The sequence below is a fragment of the Bos indicus x Bos taurus genome, chromosome 6 (genome assembly GCF_003369695.1).
Source record: "Bos indicus x Bos taurus breed Angus x Brahman F1 hybrid chromosome 6, Bos_hybrid_MaternalHap_v2.0, whole genome shotgun sequence".
Taxonomy (NCBI): domain Eukaryota; kingdom Metazoa; phylum Chordata; class Mammalia; order Artiodactyla; family Bovidae; genus Bos; species Bos indicus x Bos taurus.
The window spans coordinates 26,734,720-26,761,857 of record NC_040081.1 but is presented as its reverse complement, the minus strand read 5'-3'; the positions used below and the strand labels follow the sequence as shown (position 1 = coordinate 26,761,857).

The window sequence follows — 27,138 nt, the reverse complement described above, 5'->3', positions numbered from 1 at the left end:
TTTAATTTTCTTTTATTTTTTAACTTTACAATATTGTATTGGTTTGCCATATATCAAAATGAATCCGCCACAGGTATACATGTGTTTACTTTCAATGCTTTAAAGATGTTGCACTGCTCTCTTCTGGCTTGCATCATTTCCAACCTGAAGTGTAGTGTCATTTTTAACTTCATCCCTCTTAATGTCACATTTACTTTTTATCTGGTTGTTTTTAAGAATTTATTCTTTGTTACCATTTTATTCAATTTGATTGTAATTTGCCTCGGCATAGTCCTATGATGCCTTTTTGCTATGGGTTTGTTGAGCTTTATGGATATGTGGTTTTAGATTTCATCAAAATTTGGAAATTTTCAGCCATATTATTTCTTTAAATTATTTCTTGTGCTTCATTCACTCTTTCTTTCCCTTCAAGGACTCTAGTTACACAATTAGGCCACTTCAAATATACCCATAGTTCACTGATAATTTATTCATCATTTTTTGTCTTTTTTTCTCACTGTATTTCTTTTGAAGTTGTTTATATTACTGTCTTAAGGTTAACTAATAGTTTTGTCTGAACAGCATAAATTGCTGTTAGTCAGAATGTACTTATTTTCATATGGTATACTTCCCATCTCATGAACTTCAACTTATGCTTCTTTATTTGTGACATTTCTCTACTTAATATTATCTATCTTTCCACTACCTCCTTGAACATACAGAATACAGCTATCAGTTCAGTTCAGTCGCTCATTCATGTCCGACTCTTTGGACTGTAGCACACCAGGCCACCCTGTCCATCACCAACTCCAGGAGTTTACTCAAACTCAAGTCCATTGAGTCAGTGATGCCATGCAACCATCTCTTCCTCTGTCATCCCCTTCACCTGCCTTCAACTTTTTCCAGCTGCAGGGTCTTTTGAAATGAGTCAGTGCTTCGCATAAGGTGGCCAAAGTATTTGAGTTTCAGCTTCAGCATCAATCCTTCCAATAAACACTCAGGACTGATCTCCTTTAGGATGGACTGGTTAGATCTCCTTGCAATCCAAGGGACTCTCAAGAGGCTTCTGCAACACCACAGTTCAAAAGCATGAATTCTTCGGTGCTCAGCTTTCTTTATAGTCCAACTCTCACATTCATACATGACCACTGGAAAAACCATAGTCTTGACTAGATGGACCTTTGTTGGCAAAGTAATGTCTCTGCTTTTTAATATGCTGTCTATGTTGGTCATACCTTTTCTTCCAAAGAGTAAGCGTCTTTTAATTTCATGGCTGCAGGCACCATCTGCAGTGATTTTGGAGCCCAAAAATAAAGTCTTCCACTGTTTCCACAGTTTCTCCACCTATTTGCCATGAAGTGATGGGACCAGATGCCATGATCTTTGTTTTCTGAATGTTGGGTTTTAAGCCAACTTTTTCACTCTCCTCTTTCACTTTCATCAGGAGGCTCTTTAGTTCTTCTTCACTTTCTGCCATAACGGTGGTGTCACCTGCATATCCGAGATTATTGATATTTCTCCCGGAGATCTTGATTCCAACTTCTGCTTCATCCAGCCCAGATTTTCTCATCATGTACTCTGCATATAAGTTAAATAAGCACAGTGACAATATACAGCTTTGACGTACTCCTTTTCCTATTTGGAACCAGTCTGTTGTTCCATGTCCAGTTCTAACTGTTGCTTCTTGACCTACATACAGGTTTCTCAAGAGGCAGGTCAGGTGGTCTGGTATTCCCATCTCTTTCAGAATTTTCCACAGTTTATTGTGATCCACACAGTCAAAGGCTTTGGCATAGTCAATAAAGCAGAAATAGATGTTTTTCTGTAATTCTCTTGCTTTTTCAATGATCCAGTGGATGTTGGCAATTTGATCTCTGGTTCCCCTGCCTTTTCTAAATCCAGCTTGAACATCAGGAAGTTCATGGTTCATGTACAGTTGAAGCCTGGCTTAGAGAATTTTGAACATTACTTTACTAGTGTGTGAGATGAGTGCAATTGTGCAGCAGTTTGAGCATTCTTTGGCAATCCCTTTCTTAGGGATTAGAATGAAAACTGACCTTTTCCAGTCCTGTAGCCACTACTAAGTTTTCCAAATTTGCTGGCAGTCAGTGCAGCACTCTCACAGCATTATCTTTTAGGATTTGAAACAGCTCAACTGGAATTCCATCACCTCCACTAGCTTTGTTTGTACTGATGCTTCCTAAGGCCCACTTGACTTCACATTCCAGGATGTCTGGCTCTAGGCCAGTGATCACACCATCGTGATTATCTGGGTCGTGAAGATCTTTTTTGTACAGTTCTTCTGTGTATTCTTGCCACCTCTTCTTAATATCTTCTGCTTCTGTTAAGTCCATACCATTTCTGTCCTTTATTGTCCATAAGCCTCTTATCCTTCTCCATCAGAAGGCAGACAGATTGAAAACCACAATCACAGAAAATGAACCAATCTAATCATATGGACCACAGCCTTATCTAACTCATCAAACTATGAGCTATGCCCTGTAGGGCCACCCAAGATGCCCGGTTCATGGCGGGGAGTTCTGACAAAATGTGGTCCACTGGAGAAGGGAATGGCAAACCACTTCAGTATTCTTGCCTTGAGAACCCCATGAACAATATGAAAAGGCAAAAGATAGGACAATGAAAGATGAACTCCCCAGGTCGGTAGGTGCCCAATATGCTACTGGAGATCACTGGAGAAATAACTCCAGAAAGAATGAAGGGATAGATCCAAAGCAAAAACAACACCCAGTTGTGGATGTGACTGGTGATAGAAGCAGGGTCCGATGCTGTAAAGAGCAATATTGCATAGGAACCTGGAATGTTAGGTCCATGAATCAAGGCAAATTGGAAGTGGTCAAACAGGAGATAGTAAGAGTGAATATCAACATTTGAGGAATCAGAGAACTAAAATGGACTGGAATGGGTGAATTTAACTCAGATGACCATTATATCTACTACTGTGGGCAAGAATCCCTTAGAAGAAATGGAGTAGCCATCATGGTCAACAAAAGAGTCCAAAATGCAGTACTTGGATGCAGTCTCAAAAATGACAGAACGATCTCTGTTCGTTTCCAAGACAAACCATTCAATATCACAGTAATCCAAGTCTGTGCCCTGACCAGTGATGCTGAAGAAGCTGAAGCTGAACGGTTCTATGAAGATCCATAAAACCTTCTAGAATTAACACCCAAAAAAGATGTCCTTTTCATTATAGAGGACTGGAATGCAAAAGTAGGAAGTCAAGAAACACCTGGAGTAACAGGCAAATTTGGCCTTGAAATACGGAATGAAGCAGGGCAAAGACTAATAGAGTTTTGCCAAGAAAATGCATTGGTCATAACAAACACCCTCTTCCAACAACAAATGAGAAGACTCTACACATGGACATCACCAGATGGTCAACACCGAAATGAGACTGATTATATTCTTTGCAGCCAAAGATGGAGAAGCTCTCTACTGTCAGCAAAAACAAGACCAGGAGCTGACTGTGGCTCAGATCATGAACTCCTTATTGCCAAATTCAGACTTAATATGAAGAAAGTAGGGAAAACCACTAGACCATTCAGGTATGACATAAATCAAATCCCTAACGATCATACAGTAGAAGTGAGAAATAGATTTAAGGGGCTAGATCTGATAGACAGAATGCCTGATGAACTATGGACAGAGGTTCGTGACATCATACAGGTGACAGCGATAGAGACTATCCCCAAGAAAAAGAAATGCAAAAAAGTGAAATGGCTGTCTGAGGAGGCCTTACAAAGAGCTGTGAAAAGAAGAAAAGTGAAAGCAAAGGGAAAAGGAAACACATACCCATTTGAATGTAGAGTTTGAAAGAACAGGAAGGAGAGATAAGAAAGGTTTCCTCAGCGATCAGTGCAAAAAATAGAGGAAAACAATAGAATGGGAAAGACTAGAGATCTCTTCAAGAAAATTAGAGATACCAAGGGAACATTTCATGCAAAGATGAGCTCAATAAAGGACAGAAATGGTATGGACCTAACAGCAGCAGAAGATATTAAGAAGAGGTGACAAGAACACACAGAAGAACTATACAAAAAAAGATCTTCAACAACCCAGATAATCACAATCATGTGATCACTCACCTAGAGCCAGACATCCTGGAACGCAAAGTCAAGTGGGCCTTAGGAAGCATCACTACAAAAAAAGCTAGTGGAGGTGATGGAATTCCAGCTGAGATATTTCAAATTCTAAAAGATGATGCTGTGAACACGCTGTACTCAGTATGCCAGCAAATATGGAAAACTCAGCAGTGGCCACAGGACTGGAAAAGGTCAGTTTTCATTCCATTCCCAAAGAAAGACAATGTCAAAGAATGCTCAAACTACCGCAAAATGGCATTCATCCCACACACTAGCAAAGGCTCAAAATTCTCCAAGCCAGGCTTCAACTGTATGTGAACAGTGAACTTCCAGATGTTCAAGCTGGATTTAGAAAAGGCAGAGGAACCAGAGATCAAATCGCCAATATCTGCTGGATCATCGAAAAAAGCAAGAGAGTTCCAGAAAAGCATCTACTTCTGATTTATTGACTATGCCAAAGCCGTTGACTGTGCGGATCACAATAAAGTGTGGAAAATTCTGAAAGAGACAGGAATACGAGACCACCTGACCTGCCTCTTGAGAAACCTGTATGCAGGTCAAGAAGCAACAGTTAGAACTGGACATGGAACAACAGACTGTTTCCAAATAGGAAAAAGAGTACATCAAAGCTGTATATTGTTACCCTGCTTATTTAACTTATATGCAGAGTACATCATGAGAAATGCCGAGCTGGATGAAGCAAAAGCTGGAATCAAGATTGCCAGGAGAAATGTTAATAACCTCTGATAAATGTTAATAACCTCTGATATGCAGATGACACCACCCTTATGGCAGAAAGTGAAGAGGAACTAAAGAGCCTCTTGATGAAAGTGAAAGAAGAGAGTGAGAAAGTTGGCTTAAAACCCAACATTCAGAAAACTAAGATCATGGCATCTGGTCCCATCACTTCCTGGCAAATAAATGGGGAAACAGTGGAAACAATGACAGACTTTACTTTGGGGGGCTCCAAAATCACTGCAGATGGTGACTGCAGCCATGAAATTAAAAGACACTTATTCCTTGGAAGAAAAGTTATGACCAACCTAGATAGCATATTAAAAAGCAGAGACATTACTTTGCTGACAAAGTTCCGTCTAGTCAAGGCTATGGTTTTTCCAGCAGTCATGTATGGATATGAGAGTTGGAGTATAAAGAAAGCTGAGCACTGATGAATTGATGCTTTTGAACTGTGGTGTTAGAGAAGCCTCTTGAGAGTCCCTTGGACTGCAAGAAGATCCAACCAGTCCATCCTAAAGGAAATCAGTCCTGGGTGTTCATTGGAAGGAGTGTTCCTGAAGCTGAAACTCCAATACTTTGGCCACCTGATGGGAAGAAGTGACTCATTTGAAAAGACCCTGCTGCTAGGAAAGATTGAAGGCAGGAGGAGAAGGGGATGACAGAGGATGAGATGGTTAGATGGCATCACCAACTCAATGGACATGAGTTTGAGTAAACTCCGGGAGTTGGTGATGGACAGGGAGGCCTGGTGTACTGCAGTCCATGGGGTTGCAGAGTCGGACACGACTGAGCGACTGAACCGAACTGAAGTGAGGACTTCTCTGCAGTACAGTGGATAAGAATTCACCTGCCAGTGTAGTGGGCATGGGTTCGATATCTGGTCCAGGAAAATTCCAAATGCCAAAGGTATACAAGATCTTCAAAGAGGTAAATAATAAGACTTCTTTTTTTTAGCCATACCACATGGCTTGTGAGATCACAATTTCCCTATCAGGGGCTGAACTTGCACCTGCACACCTTCAGCAGTGAAAGCATGGTGACCTAACCACCAGGGAATTCCCAGATAAGATCTATTTTTGAAAAAGAAATTATAAACATAGCTTTAACCAAATTAATTGTTGTTTTTATGCCATAATTGACCACATATAAATAATTTTAACAATAACTGTATGGCTTATAACAATGAGGTACATAAACCATAGGTAATTTTGTAAATTCTAAATTCTTCATATGAGATATAAATAATATAATTTTGGTATTCACATATTACCTTATAATCAGCAGGCCCAGGAGTAGTATAATCTTCTTTCTGAACCAGGAAGAGAGTCCGAGGAACAGAAGAACCAAATGCACTTTTCTTTGGTTTCTTCCAGTAAGTATTGCTAAAGTTGTCGATGAATGTATTGTTTTGGATATTATAAAACCCAGGACCTAGAATTATAAAGAATATAATATAAAAGCACCCTTTTAATTCTTTTAAACTTAGTAACTTTACTATTTATTTTATTGTATTGCATTTATTGAATGAGTCTTTAAATTCTATAGTGCTTTAAAGATTTCAAAAGTTTCACACACCTTTTTTTAAGGAATCTCCACACTGTTCTCCATAGTGGCTGTACTAGTTTGCATTCCCACCAACAGTGTAAGAGGGTTCCCTTTTCTCCACACCCTCTCCAGCATTTATTATTTGTAGACTTTTGGATTGCAGCCATTCTGACTGGTGTGAAATGGTACCTCATAGTGGGTTTGATTTGCATTTCTCTGATAATGAGTGATGTTGAGCATCTTTTCATGTGTTTGTTAGCCATCTGTATGCTGCCTTATGATCCAGCAATCCCACTGCTGGGCATACACACTGAGGAAACCAGAAGGGAAAGAGACACGTGTACCCCAATGTTCATCGCAGCACTGTTTATAATAGCCAGGACATGGAAGCAACCTAGATGTCCATCAGCAGATGAATGGATAAGAAAGCTATGGTACATATACACAATGGAGTATTACTCAGCCATTAAAAAGAATACATTTGAATCAGTTCTAATGAGGTGGATGAAACTGGAGCCTATTATACAGAGTGAAGTAAGCCAGAAGGAAAAACATAAATACAGTATACTAACGCATATATATGGAATTTAGTAAGATGGTAACAATAACCCGGTGTACGAGACAGCAAAAGAGACACCTATGTATAGAACAGTCTTATGGACTCTGTGGGAGAGGGAGAGGGTGGGAAGATTTGGGAGAATGACATTGAAACATGTAAAATATCATGTAAGAAACGAGTTGCCAGTCCAGGTTCGATGCACGATACTGGATGCTTGGGGCTGGTGCACTGGGACGACCCAGAGGGATGGTATGGGGAGGGAGGAGGGAGGAGGGTTCAGGATGGGGAACACATGTATACCTGTGGCAGATTCATTTTGATATTTGGCAGAACTAATACAATTATGTAAAGTTTAAAAATAAAATAAAATTTTTTTAAAAAAAATTAAAAAAAAAAAAGTTTCACACACCTGATTTCATATAATCCCATAATAACCCTTTTACTTATCCCTGCCTCTGTACTCCTTGCCTCTGCCTTCTCCTCACTGGTAAACACTAGTTTGTTCTCTTTATCTGTGAGTCTGCTTCTTTTTTGTTTTCATTCAGGTTATTTAGTTTGTTGTATTTTTGAGATTTCACACATAAATGATATCATACTGTACTTTTCTTCTCTGACATTTCATTTAGCATAATATCTTCAAAGTCGATCTGTATTGCTGCAAATGGCAGAAGTTCACTCTTCTTACAGCTGAGCAGTATTCTGGTGTTTATATACATCTTCTTTATAAACTGAGTAACCGTAGGCAATTTTTTTAGAAAGACTTCTCATATATTGCCGACAGGAATGCAAAGTGCTTTGCTACTTTCAAAAACAATTTGTCGACTTCTTACAAAGTTAAACTTATACTTACCATATGACCCAGAAATTCTACTTCTAATTATTTTTCCAAGAGAAGTGAAAACAAACCAAATGTCCATCAGCTGGTGAACGGATAAACAAAATGTGCTACACCCAAACAATGGAATACTACTCAATAATAAAAAGAAAATATAAATGCAACAACATGATTGAAACCCAAAAACATGCCAATGAAAGATGATATACAAAATTCTAAATAATGTGTGATTCCCTTTACATAAAACTTTAAAAACAGCTACCAATTCTTTGCTATCCATGTCACTGAGAGAAAAAGTTTCATGCCCTTCTGTTCAATATGGGCTACCCTGGGTCATTTGACTGACTAATAGAGTGTAGCAGAAATGATGTCCTGGGATTTTCTGAGGGTCAGTCATAAGAAGTCTCGCAGCATCCTATCAGGTCTCACGGAGCCCTGAGCTACTATGTCAAAAATCAACTACCCTGAGGCAGCAGTGCTGGAGCTATGCACACACTCTGAATGACATTCTCATCTGAACTCTGCCTTCTAGAAACCCCACAAACTAATGAGATATGACAGAAAAAGCATTTTTTAAGCCTCTAAGTTTGTCATGCAGCAACAGACAACCTATACGCTAGAGTGTGTGTGCTCAGTTACTTCAGTTGTTTCCAATTCTCTGTGACCCCGTGGACTGTAGCCCACTAGGCTCCTTTGTCCACGGCATTCTCCAGGCAAGAATACTGGAGTTGGTAGCCATGCCTCCCTCCAGGGGATCTTCCCAACCCAGGGATCAAACCCACGTCTCCTGCACTGAAGGTGAATTCTTTACCCACTGAGCCACCCGGGAAGCTCTATATGTTATTTTTGTGTTATATTCTTAGATATATAAAGATTACCCACTGTAATCTAGTATATAAATCTAGTCTCTATATATAAATATATAATATATATAATAATTATATATAAATGTATATACTTATATATAACATATATTTTATATATATATATATAAAATACCCACTGAGAATACTAGAACATATGATAGGACATCCCCCAAAATAAAATTTTAACAAAATTGAATATCATAAGTTACATTACTAGCAGTGACCACATAGTTAATATATTATATATGTTCATCTACCAAGAGAAAATTAGGAACTTTAATGAAAAAAGGAAAGCAATAGAAAATTATAACTAAGATATGTGATAAATTAAATTAAAATCTTACTAAAATTACACATTATTTTTATCTGAGTTTAGTGTATAGTCGGAGAAGGCAATGGCACCCTACTCCAGTACTCTTGCCTGGCAAATCCCATGGACGGAGGAGCCTGGTGGGCTGCAGTCCATGGGTCGCTAGGAGTTGGACACGACTGAGCGACTTCACTTTCACTTTTCACTTTCATGCATTGGAGAAGGAAATGGCAACCCACTCCAGTGTTCTTGCCTGGAGAATCCCAGGGACAGGGGATCCTGGTGGGCTGGTGTCTATGGGGTCTCACAGAGTTGGACACGACTAAAGCGACTTAGCAGCAGCAACAGTGTATAGTCAATGCTTAAAAAAAAATGTTGACTTAAATTAACAACACAACCCACAGAACAAAAATAATTGTACTTTCTGGTGCATCCATCTTGTTAAGAGTATTAAGTTACATCAAGTTAGAGTGGATACATATGAATTAATTTCCAACCTGGCATTTTCTCTGTCTTAGAGTCTTGTGTGAATCGAGCAGCACTTTGACCAAATGAGGTATTTTTCAATCCTAACGTTTTCTTCAAGGGCTTGAAAGCAGTTCGAGATTCATTGTATGTGCCAGGAGCTGGAGTGATTGATTTCATAGAGACAAACCTCTAGTGAAGAACAGGAAAATATGCCAGTTAGAAAGTAATGGTACATTTTGATATTTCATGACTTAAAAGCTGTCTTTTTTAGTAATATAACATCTGGAGTTTAATTTATTTCTTAATGAAGTGAAGAAAATGTAGATGAATTAAGATCTTGCACCTATCAAAACATAAAATATATACTTTTAGTAAAATCATATGTATATTAATACAGTAATGCATTATATACTTTGCTAAGCCAGAAAGACTTTTCAAAGGACAACATCTCATTATGAGATTCAGATGATAGTGTACGGACAATTTCCACATCTAAGATATTCTGAAAGTTAAGATAATAAATAAAATCTATATGATCAAATACAGTTTCTTCTATGTAATAAAACTGTATAAATTGACAAAGTTCCTGAATATGTATATTCAATTAACACAACCATATTAGCTACCTTAAGAGAAAATCTTATAGATTCAAGTGGTACATAAATCACTTTAACTTATAATATTAATTTTTTTATATTATAAACTTATAATAAGCTTACTTGGTATATTCATTTACAGGGAAGCCTGGTGTGCTGTAGTCCATGGGGTCACAAAGAGTCGGGCATGACTGAGCGACTGAACTGAACTGACTAATTAAATATATCTATATGTAAACTATGAAGTCTTATGACATATAGCATTGTATAATTTATTTTTTAACTTTTTTATTTAGAATTAATTTAAAATTTGGAATATTCAAAGTTATAAATAAAAATAATACAGAAAATTCCTGTGCCATATTCACCTACTGTTAATATGCCATTCACTTTTTTCATTTGCCCACTTTATTTCTGCTTTTCTGTTTGTATGTCCATTATTCCCTCTCTCTGTCTCTACACACACGTACACACACACACACACACACACAGAACTATTTAATGGAAAGTTACGTATGTTGTGTTGTGGCCAGCCCTTTCTCCCTAAATCCTTTGTGTGCATTTACTAAAAATAGGGATATTTTCCTACATGTATTTTCTTAATGTAGCAATAATATAAGACTTTTATTTAATCTACCATTCATATTCCAAATTTGTCAGTTGATCTAATTATACCTCTAATGCAATTTTCCCATCCAATACATCATCTAGTCTAGGCTCAGATATTGCTTTTAGCCTCCTTTCATGTAGAAACATTTCCAAAGCCTTCCTAAATACTTTCTTATTATTTAAATGCTGAGTACAATATTTTTAAATGGTAACATTCAACCCTGGCTGCATTTCTTGAGGAGTTTAAAAAAAAAAATTGATGCCTGCCTGGGCCCTATTCTGGATCAGCTCCATCAACTCTGGGAGACAGGAAAGAAAGCAATTGGATTTGTAGTAAAATTTCCCAAAATATTCTAATTTGCAGCAAAAGTTGAGAAGCATTATTATAAAGAAAATCTTAGGTTTTAAAAATTACTAGTTGAAGACATAAGAAAATTCAATGCATTTAGATAAAATACCAGACAACTCCTTAAGTCGAAAACTTTTTAAAATAAGTATCCGAGAAACATAGTATGTCTTTATTCCTTAAAAAAAAAAAAAAATTGTCTTCTAAGTCCACCTGGTTAATCAAATTATTGCTTTTTCAATCATGCTGCTGCTAAGTCACTTCAGTCATGTCCAACTCTGTGCGACCCCATAGACGGCAGCCCACCAAGCTCCCCCGTCCCTGGGATTCTCCAGGCAAGAACACTGGAGTGGGTTGCCATTTCCTTCTCCAATGCATGAAAGTGAAGAGTCAAAGTGAAGTCACTTGGTCGTGTCCAACTCTTCACGACCCCATGGACTGCAGCCCACCAGGCTCCTCCATCCATGGGATTTTCCAGGCAAGAGTACTGGAGTGGGGTGCCACTGCCTTCTCCGTTTTCAATCATAGTCATTAATAAATCTATCCATAGTCAACTAAACACTAACACTACCCTAGCAGGCAGTCCTGTTGGTTTTAACTCTTCCACATCTTTCACTTCAGAATCCCTTAAGCAAAACTGATACCATATTCCTTTTCATTTCTGAAAAAATATATTTAAAATATTATAACCGATGCCAAGTGATGTCACATTAGGACTATATATTAGATGAACAGAACAGCATGAAAACTGAGAGTTCTGGTTGCAAAAATGTGATTTTTAAAAATGAAGGGCACACACAGTATCTCACACCCCTGCATCCATTCTGTTTTGTATCTCAAGTACCATCAAGCTGCTCAAGGCAGAAACCTAGTATTCATTCTTGATTCCTCCTAGTCCCTTACCACAACATTAACTCATTAAAAGGTCATGTTAATTTTGTCTCCAAAATATACCTGCAATCTACCTGTCTCCAAGGAGGTGCCTCTTAAGTACAATGAAACCAAAGTAGTCACATGTAGTCATCTAAAAGTTAATAATCTTCCCTAGAGAATCACATTTTACACAGTACAACTGGAGAAATATCACAACTACTTGATCCAGACAGTGCCACATTATAAAGGCCTGTTAGTATTATAATGTTCTTGCCTAAGAAATAGCTTCAGTTCAGTTCAGTTCAGTCGCTCAGTGGTGTCCAACTCTTCACGACCCCATGAATCGCAGCACGCCAGGCCTCCCTGTCCATCACAAACTCCTGGAGTTTACTCAAACTCACGTCCATTGAGTCAGTGATGCCATCCAGCCATCTCATCCTCTGTCGTCCCCTTCTTCTCCTGCCTCCAATCCCTCCCAGCATCAGAGTCTTTTCCAATGAGTCAACTCCTCGCACGAGGTGGCCAAAATACTGGAGTTTCATCTTTAGCATCATTCTTTCCAAAGAACACCCAGGTCTGATCTCCTTCAGAATGGAATGGTTGGATCTCCTTGCAGTCCAAGGGACTCTCAAGAGTCTTCTCCAACACCACAGTTCAAAAGCATCAATTCTTCAGCACTCAGCTTTCTTCACAGTCCAACTCTCACATCCATACATGACTACTGGAAAAACCATAGCCTTGACTAGATGGACCTTTGTTGGCAAAGTAATGTCTCTGCTTTTGAATATGCTATCTAGGTTGGTCATAACTTAGACACCTTCAATTCAAGCCCCCTAAATATAGACCTTGAAGAATATAAAATGATTACTGTGAAATAGACTCTTGCATCACTAATGCCCTAATGGCAGGTTTAGACATGACCTATGGCTAGGCTCCAGAAAGCCTTCAGAACCTTCTCCAAAAGACTGGCGTATTCTTATAGATTACATGTTAACACTTCAAATATTCATTGTTGTTGTTGTTGTTCACTCACTCAGACATGTCTGACTCTTTGCAACCCCACAGACTGCAACATGCCAGGCTTCCCTGTCCTTCACTATCTTTGGAGTTTGCTAAAACTCATGTCCATTAAGTCAGCTATGCCATCCAACCATCTTACCCTCTGTTGCCCCCTTCTCCTCCTGACTTCAATCTTTCCCAGAATCGGGGTCTTTTCAAATGAGTCAGTTCTTCACATCAGGTGGCCAAAGAATTGGAGCTTCAGCTTGAGCATCAGTCCTTCTAATGAATATTCAGGGCTGATCTCCTTTAGGATGGACTGGTTGGATCTCCCTGCAGTCCAAGGGACTCTCAAGAGGCTTCTCCAATTCCACAGTTCAAAAGCATCAATTCTTCGGTGCTCAGCTTTCTTTATAGTCCAACCCTCACATCCATACATGACCACTAGAAAAACCATAGCCTTGACTAGACAGACCTTGGTTAGCAAAGTAATGTCTCTGCTTTTTAATATGCTATCTAGGTTGGTCATACCTTTTCTTCCAAGAAGTAAGTGTCTTCTAATTTCATGGCTGCAGTCACCATCTGCAGTGATTTTGGAGCCCCAAAAAATAAAGTCTGACACTGTTTCCCCATTTATTTGCCATGAAGTGATGAGACCAGATGCCATGATCTTAGTTTTCTGAATATTTGGTTTCAAGCCAACTTTTTCACTCTCCTCTTTGACTTTCATCAAGAGGCTCTTTAGTTCCTCTTCGCTTTCTGCCATAAGCGTGGTGTCACCTGCATATCCGAAGTTACTGATATTTCTCCTGGCAATCTTGATTCCAGCTTGTGCTTCATCCAACCCAGAGTTTTTCATGATGTTTCATGACTGGTTTGATCACTTTCCAGTCATATACTCATTAGCAAAATATATTTAAACCCAGAGTAAAATTTCTTAAAAGATAAACTGAACTTTCACATATGCAAATTTGCTTAGTAGAAAATGTTTAATAAAAATTACAATTTGAATAGTAATCTCCGCAATACTCTTAATATTGTAATCTTACGTCATTTAAGTCTACCCACATTTTTGGCAATATGATTTGCCTAGACTATGTCGGTTCCCAACTTGTTTATATACCACTTTTCTTTTTATAATCTCCCTAACACCACTGAGTTTGTTGCTAGTGTCACCTTTTGCCTATTATCCTCTATCTGTGAAACAACTGAAGAACATTACCTGGGATTGAGAAAGAAAAGCAGGTGATGCATCGTTCACATTTGATGTCACACTTTTATTCTTCTGAAATTGACTCTTAATGTCATATTTTCCTGGCCCTGGTACTCCCTAAATTACAGAAAGAAAAAGACATGCTCTCATTAAGAAAGTATCTATAGCACCTAAGGGAACAGTTGGTTAAATATCTGAACCAAAGCTACAGGGCTTTTAAGTGATATTACCAAAGCTCTTCATTAAAAAGCAAGCCAGAACAAACTTAAGAGCAACAAACAAAGAAAAAGAGAGAAAGGCTTTGCTTTCCTTTGCAAAGCCTCCCAGGAACCTAAAAACACACTGCTTGAAACTTTGCTGCCCTCTACTGATAGATCTCAGGAAAAAAAATTATCTGAGCCCTTCACGTGATTAAGCATTACAGTAAATAAACATATTTCTTCCATTTAACTTATACAACCAGCTCTTCTATTTTAACTACAAATGTTAGAAGATATAAGACATTAGGCTTTTAACTAGATACTTTACAAAAGATAAAATTAACTCAGTAAATAGTGGGATTGAGTTTTAATTATCCTGCTAATAAAATACAAATATGTATCAGGAAGTACTATTGATTCATCATCAAATATTTTAATTACCTTGATAAAGTACCTTTCATAGTATATAAAAAGTTAGATTTAAATCATCTGCTTCATATATAACTCTCCTACTTTTCTATAGTTGAAAGAATTATACATTGATTTATGAATGAAATACTGGGCCTATAACTTGGATATAAAAGGAAATTCTATCAGCAAATTCTGTCACCTATCTTATTATAATACATCAAAATCCAACCATGTTTCCCAACCTCACAAGTACTCTGATCCAAGCCACCATCTCTTATCCAGGTTACTGTAAAAATCTTCCTAACCACCTCCCCGGCTTCCAATATTGCCTATCTTCAGTCTGTTTCTACCACAGAAGCTAGCAATGGGTCCAGTTAAGGCCCTTTGTCAGATTGCACCATCCCCCTTCTCAAACCCATTCAATGGTTTTCAATTTCACTTCCAGCAAAAAAAAAAAAAAAACAAGATCCTAAATATGAAATGAATTTCACTTCCAGACACACTATTACCACTCTAACCTCCTCTCCTACTGCTCTCTCAACTCTATTCACTCTGTTTCCCAAAAGATCAATCATATATTCACCTAAGGACCTTTGCATTTACCATTCTCTTTGCTCAGAATGTTCTCCTAGATAGCTCCAAGGCTCACTCTCTCAATTCAATCAGTTCACTACTCAATGTTACCTTCTCAGTGAGCCATTTCTAGGCAACCCAAACAATCCCTGTTCCCTCTCCTATTTTTCAACCTTATCATTTTTCACTACCCAAAATATCATTTCCTGCTATGTTGTAAGCTCCAAGAGGGCAGTTTCGCTTTGTTCTTTTTCTGTTTCATTGGTTGTTGTATCTTTAGAGAACAGAAGAGTAGCTGTGGCATACTAGGTGCTCAGTAAATACTTGCATGAACTCATGAGCTGAATCTTACATTTGCAATGGCCATATAATGATTTTAGAAGATACGTCCCTCTGGGAACTAATACGTCTCCAAAGAATAGCATTATCCATTTGTAATAATAGTAAAATATCTATAATTTAAGTAAAAAAATAATTCGAAAAATTCTTTAGGAGAAATTCTTATACATAAATATCTCTTCTTAAAAACAAATTAGATTCTAAAAATGTATGCAAAAGTCCATATTATATTGCCTCAAATGAACAGATTTATGCAATTATTTGATAGTTGACAGAAAGATTCATTTTGGTCATGGCATCTAAGATTGTTTTTTCCTATGAACTTGCAGAAAGTTACATTCAGAAGAAAAAAAAATTCTGTATAATTCTGAGTGTATATAAACCTACGAAATATGTATCAAATACAAAAATATGAACAAATATTCAAATACATGATGTAATCTGTATTTTTTTTTACAGATATGCTGTATCAGTTTTCTCTCTGTATAGGCAGGCATGATAAAAAATAATTAGCTACTGACAAACAGGAACTACTACTACTTTCCTCCTGTTCTGAACAGTTGTCTCAGTTCAGTTCAGTTCAGTCGCTCAGTCGTGTCCGACTCTTTGCGACCCCATGAATCGCAGCACACCAGGCCTCCCTGTCCATCACCAACTCCCTGAGTTCACTGAAACTCACGTTCATCGAGTCAGTGATGCCATCCAGCCATTTTATCCTCTGTCGTCCCCTTCTCCTCCTGCCCCCAATCCCTCCCAGCATCAGAGTCTTTTCCAATGAGTCAACTCTTCGCATGAGGTGGCCAAAGTACTGAAGTTTCAGCTTCAGCATCATTCCTTCCAAAGAAATCCCAGGGCTGATCTCCTTCAGAATGGACTGGTTGGGTCTCCTTGCAGTCCAAGGGACTCTCAAGAGTCTTCTCCAACACCACAGTTCAAAAGCATCAATTCTTCGGCGCTCAGCCTTCTTCACAGTCTAACTCTCACATCCATACATGACCACAGGAACAGCTGTCTAGACGATTATTAATATGAAGCACAGGGAAAAGACTAAGTGTGATTAATGAGGTAAGTGAATATACTTAGTCTTGAGAACTATTTTGCTAAAAGACTAAATGAAATCTTGACCTCTTCAATAAATACTTCCTTTTCCTTTTCTTCTGTTTTCAATAAAGTTTCTAATATTACTGAACTTTATTTCACTAAAATAACATAGAATAGTAAAATCAGGTCTTTACTTATAAAAAGTTAGAATTTAATAAGCCAATTCCAAATAAGTTCCAAAATAGGACTGTGAGACACTGACCACGGAAGGGCAGGTCTCCCTTTGTGACTGTCTAAGAAGGTAAAATAAACTCTGCAAAGACCAAACCCTAGACACAGGATGAAAATGCTGTGATATTTATCCTGCTTTTACAAACTGTGATCAACCAAACACCGGCACTGATATCAGTCTATTAAGTACATGGCCTCCCAGAGTGTCCTCTGAGACCCTGAATCAGAATCTTTCTGGGCACAGGAATCTACACTTTTAACAAGCCTCACAGAGGATTCTCAAGCACAATAAAGAACCACAGCTCAGCCAAAAAGCGGTCCCTGCCACAGCTTTTTCTGCAAAGCACATCTATCTTCAAGTAGAAGGTTTAGACCTTAAAAGTATCCTGCTTTAGGAAGAAAACTTAAAGATTACTGTGGCAGATTGTTTATGTAATCTTTTCATGTACAACCTAATAAAAATGGCCCTCTTTAGACCACGTGCTACCTAATGGAAGGACACACAGTCACTTATAAAGCAGTGTTTCCCCTACCCCAGGCAAAGGAATATGCTTGAGGCGGATGCACTTAGCACCTCTTGTAGAAAATTACAGGACAAATAAATTGCTCAACAAATAACTTCAAGGAAAGGAAAGAGAAGAAAAGAGGGAGAGAGCAACAGAGATGTTATCAGTCAACACCAATGGCAAAGCGTGGACATTCTGTGGATCCTGTTTCTAATATTTATGAGACACTTGAAATTTGAACACTAATTAAAAATCTATCATATTAAGTAAACACTGTGAATTTTTTAAGATAATTATTTGGTTTTTAAAGACTATCTTTCAGAGGTCACTACTGAAATGTTTACAGATGAAGTGAAATGCCTAGGATTTGATTAAAAAAAAAAAAAAAGCTCTCTTTAAAAACTAGGGTATAATCGTTTATTTCATCAGGGACTGGGGCAAGTCAAACAGTTTAACCTTTACTCCTCTAACTTGGAGCCACCATCAGTGATGATGACTATTTCCAAAGAAAATACTAAAAGCTTACTATGTACAAAGCAGTGTACATACTAATAAATAAAGCATGGGCTTTGCTTTTGAGAAGCTTACACCAGATCTCAACCCATGCTTTACAAGAGAATTATCTGGGGAACTTTTAAAAATAATAATGCCTCGTTCTACTTTATTCAAACTAAAGCCAATAGAAATGAGACCCAGGCGTTATTAAAATTTTAAAAGCTTTCTGTTTAATGTTAATGTGCAGTCACAACTGAAGCCTAAAATAGTTTAAAACTCACACTGCTAGGACCCTGCAGGTACAATCACTTTCCATTGGTCCCATAACTGCCATTTTTCCCTAGAGTTCCACAGTCCCCTTCTGTAAATAAGGACTATAGTGAGGCCAGGCTTCCAAATATTTCTTCCAGCTCATGTTCTATAATTTTAAATTCTATAATTAAGCTCTATAATTATATTTTCTTGAAGAAAATTAGAGGTACCAAGGGAGTATTTCATGCAAAGATGGGCTCAAGAAAAAGACAGAAATGGGATGGATCTAACAGAAGCAGAAGAGATTAAGAAGAGGTGACAAGAACACACAGAAGAACTATACAAAAAAGATCTTCACAACCCAGATAATCACAATAGTGTGATCACTCATCTAGACCCAGATCCTGGAATGTGGGCCTTAGGAAGCATCACTACGAACAAAGCTAGTGGAGGTGATGGAATTCCAGTTGAGCTATTATTTCAAATCCTAAAAGATGATGCTGTGAAAGTGCCGCACTGACTATGCCAGCACATTTGGAAAACTCAGCAGTGGCCACAGGACTGGAAAAGGTCAGATATAATTCCAATCCCTAAGAAAGGCAATGCCAAAGAATGCTCAAACTACCGCACAATTGCACCCATCTCACACGCTAACAAAGTAAGGCTCAAAATTCTCCAAGCCAGGCATCAACAGGATATGAACCATGAACTTCCAGATGTTCAAGCTGGATTGAAAAAAGGCAGAGGAACCAGAGATCAAATTGCCAACATCTGCTGGATCATCAAAAAAGCAAGAGAATTCCAGAAAAACATCTATTTCTGCTTTATTGACTATGCCAATGCCTTTGACTGTGTGGATCACAACAAACTGTGGAAAATTCTTAGAGATGGGAATACCAGGCCACCTGACCTGCCTCTTGAGAAATCTGTATGCAGGTAAGGAAGCAACAGTTGAAATTGGACATGGAACAACAGACTGGTTCCAAATAGGAAAAGGAGTAAGTCAAGGCTGTATATTGTCACCCTGCTTATTTAACTTATATGCAGAGTACATAATGAGAAATGCCAAGCTGGATGAAGCACAAACTGGAATCAAGATTGCCGGGAGAAATATCAATAACCTCAGATATGCAGATGACTCCACCTTTATGGCAGAAAGTGAAGAACTAAAGATCCTCTCAATGAAAGTGAAAGAAGAGAGTGAAAAACTTGGCTTAAGGCTCAACATTCAGAAAATGAAGATCATAGTATCTGGTCCCATCACTTCATGGCAAATAGATGGGGAAAGAGTGACAGACTTTATTTTGAGGGGCTCCAAAATCACTGCAGATGGTGACTGCAGCCATGAAATTAAAAGATGCTTACACCTTGGAAGTAAAGTTATGACCAAGCTAGACAACATATTAAAAAGCAGAGACATTACTTTGCCAACAAAGGTCCATCTAGTCAAGGCTATGGTTTTTCCAGTGGGCATGTATGAATGTGAGAGTTGGACTATAAATAAAGCTGAATGTGGAAGAATTGATGCTTTTCAACTGTGGTGTTGGAGAAGACTCTTGAGAGTCCCTTGGACTGCAAGGAGATCCAACCAGTCCATCCTTAAGGAAATCAGTCCTGAGTGTTTATTGGAAGGACTGATGTTGAAGCTGAAACTCCAATACTTTGGCCACCTGATGCAAAGAGCTGACTCATTTGAAAAGACCCTGATGCTGGGAAAGACTGAAGGTGGGAGGAGAAGGGGACAACAGAGGATGAGATAGTTGGATGGCATCACCAACTCAATGGACATGAGTCTGAGTAAACTCCAGAAGTTAGTGATGGACAGGGAGGCCTGGAGTGCTGCAGTCCATCGGGTCACAGAGAGTCAGACACGACTGAATGACTGAACTAAACTGATAATTACATTTTTAATTTTCAAATTATCTTTATTATTCTTGACATCTTTATTCATGCATGCATTATCCTCCATCTTTCTCTGAATATTAATTATAATTTTAATTATTCATAATATTGTTTTACTATCTGTTTCCTTGGAGTTTGCTTGATGTTGGCTTCTTGATTTTTTGCTTTTGTGTTTCATATCAGGGAGTTCCCTCAAATGTCTGGTGATCCCTTCCTCCTCATTCAGATGTAAGAGTGAGTCACTGAAAAATGTTACTTAAAATTTCACACGTGAATAGATGTGACTTGAAACCTACTGAACTTTATTATGTTGTGACAGCCTCACAACTCAGCCTTTGTGTTCAGTTCAGTTCAGTTCAGTTGCTCAGTCATGTCCGACTCATTAGCCGGCCCCCAAATGTCACTCTTTTCTCAACACTGGCTGACAATTTTGGTGAGTGGGAAAAGTGCCTGGAACATCTCCCCACTCTCTATATGAGCTTAAACTCTCCATTTCCTTTCTTCCCTACTTATAATTATGAAAAAGTAAAATACACAAAATAATTCCCACATATACATTACCCAGGGTCAATAATCCTCAACTACATCCCCATATGTTTCTAATCCTATCAATCTGCCCAGTTCTCACTCATGATGTACAGGTAAATCCAAAATATCATATAATCCATAAATAAATACTTTAGGATATATCTCTAAAAAATAAAGGACTCTTTCTTTAACATAACCACAAAACCATTTTTCTATCTAAAAAAAAAAAAAATCAACATTTGACTCCTTAATTATCAGAGTTCAAATGTTTGTGATTGCCTTATAAATTCATGTATATATTAAAAATATATCAAATATGAAAATATAGAAAGAAATATATATATACAAGGTATAATGCAATAAGATTGCAGAAAGGGCAAAGATAAGGGGGGGAGAAATATTTTTTTTTACTAGCTCCATTCAGATATCACAAGGTTTTACTTTAGATGCTTTGCCCAGTCTATAAAACTCACTTTTGCGATCAATACTTACTTAGATAATGTTTTTAGCTTTCCCTTTCTGTGATCCTTCTTACAAATAAAATAAACACTAATTCCCTATAGTTACTGAGCATCACTGTGCGGCAGGCACTGTACTTGAGACTATTCCTCTTATCTTTAATCCTTAAAAATCCTGCAAGATAAACAAAATTACTTAAGTTTGCCTAATTGGGAAAATAAGATCCATGGAGATTAAGGAACTTACCTCTAAGACAACTAGTAGGAACACAAAGAAAACTAAGGTCTGACTAACTACAAAGCCCCTCTTCTTTTCTTCAAGGAATATTACCACAAAAGTTTATTACACAGATCATGGCAAGACTGGTTGAAGACCATTAAATTTTCATTAACCTATTACATAGTGACATGTCCTCTTGTATATTTCATAACAGAATTCCTTTGGTTGTCCATTTTTACAAATAACTGAATTGCCAGGTATGTGCTAGGTACATGCTAAGTTCCTGGATGTATAACAGGACAGATCTGTGCCCTCAGGAAGTGAAAATTCCAGTGAGAAAGACAGACCAATAGCACCGAACAGATAAATACACTATTTATAAATTGCAAGTAATGCAATTTGTATGAAGAATACAGAGTGCTAAGTTAGAAAGTAACAAGGGAACTTAGACAGGAAAGACAATTTATGTTGAAACCTAAACAAAAGAAGGAGCTTATTTTGGGAAGAATGGATGAAACAGAAAAGCATATACAAAGGGGAAATTCGTCAGTACAGCATTCCCGGAAGAGGCTGGCAGGAACACGTTTACATCTGGAAGTAAAACTTCCCAGTCATATGGTAATACTATATATAGCTTTTCAAGGAATCATCAAACTGTTTCCCATGGAGACCACACCATTTCACATTCCAACTAACTACGTACAAAGGTTTCAATTTCGCTACATCCCCACCAACACTTGTTGTTTTCCATTTTTTTATTATGTAAATCCCAGTAAATGTGAAATGGTACCTTGCAGTGATTTTGATATGCATTTTCCTAATGACTAAAGGTATTGGATATCTTTTTGTGTGTTTACTGGGCATTTGTATATCTTCTTTGGAGAAATGTATATTCTCAAAAAGTCTTTTGCCCATTATTCAATTGAGTTGTTTGTCCTTCTGTTGTCAGATAACATTTTAAGATGATACATCTACCTGCCTGTGAAGATAAAAGAAGGGAGTGAATTTGCTATATGGCTCAGGAAACTCAAACAAGGGCTCTATATCAACCCTGGGATGGGGTTGGGAAGGGTGGGATGGGGAGGCAGATGGGAGGGAGCTTCAAAAGGGACGGGATATATGTATACCTATGGCTGATTCATATTGAGGTTTGACAGAAAACAGCAAAATTCTGTAAAGCAATTATTCTTCAATAAAAAATAAATTAATTTTTTTTTAAAAAGGGAGTGAGACTGGAAGCAAAGATACTTGTTAGGAGGCTATTTCAGAAGTCCAGGCAAGATAATGCTTTCTTACTTTGACTAAACAATAGTTCTAGTAATGATAATACAGTAATTATAACAAGAATAATAATCATGACAGACTGTCTACAAACACGCCCACCAAAAATTCTTCCTATCCCTAAAAGTTCATGCCTTACCTCCCATCAGAAGATGGAGTTCATCTCCCTGTTTATGAATCTGAGCTGGCCCTGTGACGTGTTCGGACAAAGAGAATATATGGCAAGTTACACAGCACCATTTCCAAGCCTAGGCCTTAAGAGGCCTGACATGTTCCAAATTTGCGGTCTCAGAGCCCTAAGCCTGTTACACAAGTCCAACTACCTAGAAGGGAAGTGAGGTCCAGCTAAAGTATAAGAAATTCTGATGAAAGACTTCATTCGAGCTCCCAGGTTCTGAGATGTCCACACATCTGTTAGCAGTTCCTGATCTAAGACAGAAAGCGTGTCCTGATATGGCCTTATGGAGAGAAGACGATTAGAGCTCACTCCTGGTCTCTCTGGAACCCTTGCAGCCTTTGATGACAAAGAATACTTTAATGTTGTTGCTATTTGTATTCTTTGTCTGCAAGAAACTGTAGATAAGTACCATCGTTTGGGGCCTTGAGTCTTCTCTAGCAATCTAACTCCATTTGTTGCCATTAGCACAATCATGAAAATAACAAATAGTTGTTGTTTTAGGGCACTGCATTTTAGGGCAATTTGCTAGGCAGCAATAGGTGACCAAAACAAAGCTAACATTTACTGAGTACACACTCTTTGTCAGCAATAAATTCACAGACAAGAAAATTGTGACACAAAGAAATTATTTCCAAAAGCAACATGGCTTTTAAGTAGGTGACTCAAATATTATCAGCTACTAGCACAATCCCAATTTCCAACTCCCCTTTCCATAACCATATGCCAGATAGGGGTAGCCTTGTGACACTGTCCTGGCTAATGTCATATATAATGTGTATGTGCTCAGTCACTCAGTCATGTCTGACTCTTTGCAGCCCCGTGGAGTGTAGCCCACCAGCCTCCTCCGTCCATGGGGTTTTCTATTGGAGTGGGTAATATTTCCTCCTCCAAAGGAATGTCAAGATCCAGGATCAAACCTGCATCTGTTGCATCTTCTGCATTGGTAGGTGGATTCTTTACCAGTAGCACCACCTGGGAAGCAGGCACTTGTCAGGTGGAGAAAATATAACAGAAGGAATAGCAGGGTTAGAAGAAAGACAAGTTCAATTTTAAAATGTTACTTTTATAGTCCTTATAAAACATCAAGCTAGAGGTATCATACAGACAGCAATTTGTGTAAGACTGGAGCTCAGTGGAGAGTTCAAGGTACACTGGAAGTGATCTGTGTATTTGGAAGTGATCAGTCCATACAGGTCATACCCAAGGTCATCAGAGTAGCTAGAGGTATCATACAGACAGCAATTTGTGTAAGACTGGAGCTCAGTGGAGAGTTCAAGGTACACTGGAAGTGATCTGTGTATTTGGAAGTGATCAGTCCATACAGGTCATACCCAAGGTCATCAGAGTAAAGGTGGTTTCTGAGGATATTGTGTAGACAAAGAAGAGAAAGAATTAAGAATATTATGAAATATTTATGTGATCTCAGTATTGTATTAATTTCAATATTAATTTATATTCTAAATATCACTAATTCTTATATGCAGGTCAGGAAGCAACAGTTAGAACTGGACATGGAACAAGAGACTGGCTCCAAATAAGAAAAGGAGTGAGTCAAGGCTGTATATTGTCACCCTGCTTATTTAATGTATATGCAGAGTACATCATCGGAGAAGGCAATGGCACCCCACTCCAGTACTCTTGACTGGAGAATCTCATGGACAGAGGAGCCTGGTAGGCTACAGTCCATGGGGCCGCTAAGAGTCAGACACGACTGAGCGACCTCACTTTGACTTTTCACTTTCATGCATTGGAGAAGGAAATGGCAACCCACTCCAGTGTTCTTGCCTGGAGAATCCCAGGGATGGGGGAGCCTGGTGGGCTGGTGTCTATGGGGTCGCACAGAGTCGGACATGACTGATGTGACTTAGCAGCAGCAGCAGCAGAGTACATCATGAGAAACACTGGGCTGGAGGAAGCACAAGCTGGAATCAAGATTGCCGGGAGAAACATCAGCAACCTCAGATATGCAGATGACAGCAGCCTTATGGCAGAAAGTGAAGAAGAACTAAAAAGCCTCTTGATGAAAGTGAAAGAGGAGAGTGAAAAAGTTGGCTTAAAGCTCAACATTCAGAAAACGAAGATCATGGCATCTGGTCCCATCACTTTATGGCAAATAGATGGGGAAACAGTGTCAGACTTTATTTTTCTGGGCTCCAAAATCACTGCAGATGGTGACTGCAGCCATGAAATTAAAAGACACTTACTCCTTGGAAGGAGAGTTATGACCAACCTAGACAGCGTATTAAAAAGCAGAGACGTTACTTTGCCAACAAAGGTCTGTCTAGTCAAGCTATGGTTTTTCCAGTGGTCATGTATGGATGTGAGAGTTGAACTATAAAGAAGGCTAAACACAGAAGAATTGATGCTTTTGAACTGTGGTGTTGAAGAAGACACTTGAGAGTCCCTTGGACTGCAAGGAGATCCAACCAGTCCATTCTAAAGGAGATCAGTCCTGAGTGTTCATTGGAAGGACTGACGTTGAAGCTGAAACTGCAATACTTTGGCCACCTCACACGAAGAGCTGACTCATCTGAAAAGACCCTGATGCTGGGAAAGATTGAGGGCAGGAGGAGAAGGGGATGACAGAGGATAAGATGGTTGGATGGCATCACCGACTCAATGAACATGGGTTTGGGTGGACTCCGGGAGTTCATGCTGGGCAGGGAGGCCTGGCGTGCTGCAGTTCATGGGGTCGCAAAGAGTCGGACGCGACTGAGTGACTGAATTGAACTGTTCTAATCTTTCAACTCTAATAATTTTTGAGCATTTACTATACTAAAACATCTAGATTTAATATTTTGGTAAGACTGATGATTGTTTCATTTTCCAAAGCTAATTAAAATGTTTTTATTCTAGTTTCTAAAAACAAGATGATGTCCAGAATCCTCTTCTATTACAGCATCTTACAGTAAGAAGCAGTAACTTTATAAGGAACTTAAAATGATGATTTGCAACTTAAAATATTTTAAGTATGCTGAATTCAACAAAACATTTGCTACATGATTATAATTGGCATTATCTTCTTAATTTAAAATTGAATATATTTAATAAGTATGTCCCAGATACAGTTAACTCTTTAAGTCATTCGGTCATAAAGATTGATTGGGCAGAGCAATATGTAACTCTGACTTGAGAGTATAGGAAAGAACATGTGTTTATTATGTGCATTTTCATAATTGCAACATAAATTGTGGTTCATTTAGAAAGCATAATGCCCTCTGTTTCTGATCTCAGGAACCAAAATACTCTGATTTTTTTAAAAGAAACAGTTAAATTTAAACAGAATTAAATAAGCATGGCTAGAAGAACTCAAAGTAACCAAAAAGATTTGAAAAATTTGTGTTAATCAATAATTGTATTATAGATATCACTGGGTCTTAGATATAGCACTTACGTTATACACCATTGAAATGAGAAAACTAAATACATGACCAGAAGTGCTCTGTAGAACAAACCGTATACTACTTGTATGCTAAGTTGCTTTACTCATGTTCAACTCTTTGCAACCCTATGGACTGTAGCCTGTCAGGCTCCTCTATCCATGGGATTCTCCAGGCAAGAGTACTAGAGTGGGTTGCCTTGCCCTCATCCATGGGATCTTCCTGACCCAGGGATCAAACCTAATCTTCACCACTGAGCCACTAGGGAACCTTATTCTAGTTAGCTAGTTAGTACCATATTTTCAGTAACAGAAATAGAAAATAGCTTTCCCACATAAATCTAGACAAGTATATCAGGAGTACGTGAACTAAGAACTTCCAGATGTACAAGCTGGGTTTAGAAAAAGCAGAGAAACCAGAGATCAAATTGCCAACATTCATTAGATCATAGAAAAAGCAAAGGAGTTCCAGAAAAACATCTACTTCTGCTTCATTGACTACATGAAAGCCTTTGTATGGATCACAATAAACTGTGAAAAACTCTTAAAGAGATGGGAGTACCAGACCACCTGACCTGTCTCCTAAGAAACCTGTATGTAAGTCAAGAAGCAACAGTTAGAATCCAACATGAAACAACTAACTGGTTCCAAACTGGGAAAGGAGTACCTCAAGGCTGTATATTGTAGCCCTGCTTATTTAACATCTATACAGAGTACATCATGAGAAATAACAGGCTGGATGAATAACAAGCTGGAATCAAGACTGCCAGGAGAAATACCAACAACCTCAGATATACAGATAATGCCACTTTAATAGCAGAAAGTAAAGTGAAGGGAAGTGAAGTGAAAGTCACTCAGTCGTGTCCAACTCTTTGTGACCCCATGGACTATATAGTCCATGGAATTCTCCAGGCCAGAATACTGGAGTGGGTAGCCATTCCCTTCTCCAGGGGATCTTACCAACCCAGAGATCAAACCCAGGTCTCCCACATTGCAGGCAGATTCTTTACCAGCTGAGCCACCAAGGAAGCCCAAGAATACTGAAGTGGGTAACCTATCCCTTTTCCAGCAGATCTTCCTGACCCAGGAATTGAACTTGGGT

The 27,138-nt window shown here is 38.4% G+C and overlaps 1 protein-coding gene across 1 annotated transcript in view; it reads right to left on the bottom strand.

The window, feature by feature from the left end:
- STPG2 (sperm tail PG-rich repeat containing 2) overlaps window positions 1-27,138 on the bottom strand; it is a 626,162-nt gene that overhangs the window by 478,472 nt on the left and 120,552 nt on the right. Inside the window, exons 7-9 of the mRNA XM_027544018.1 lie at window positions 14,052-14,159; window positions 9,436-9,595; window positions 6,094-6,254 (exon numbers count right to left, since the gene is read on the bottom strand). Coding sequence (XP_027399819.1) covers window positions 6,094-6,254; window positions 9,436-9,595; window positions 14,052-14,159 — 429 coding nt within the window. The remainder of the gene's footprint in view (window positions 1-6,093; window positions 6,255-9,435; window positions 9,596-14,051; window positions 14,160-27,138) is intronic.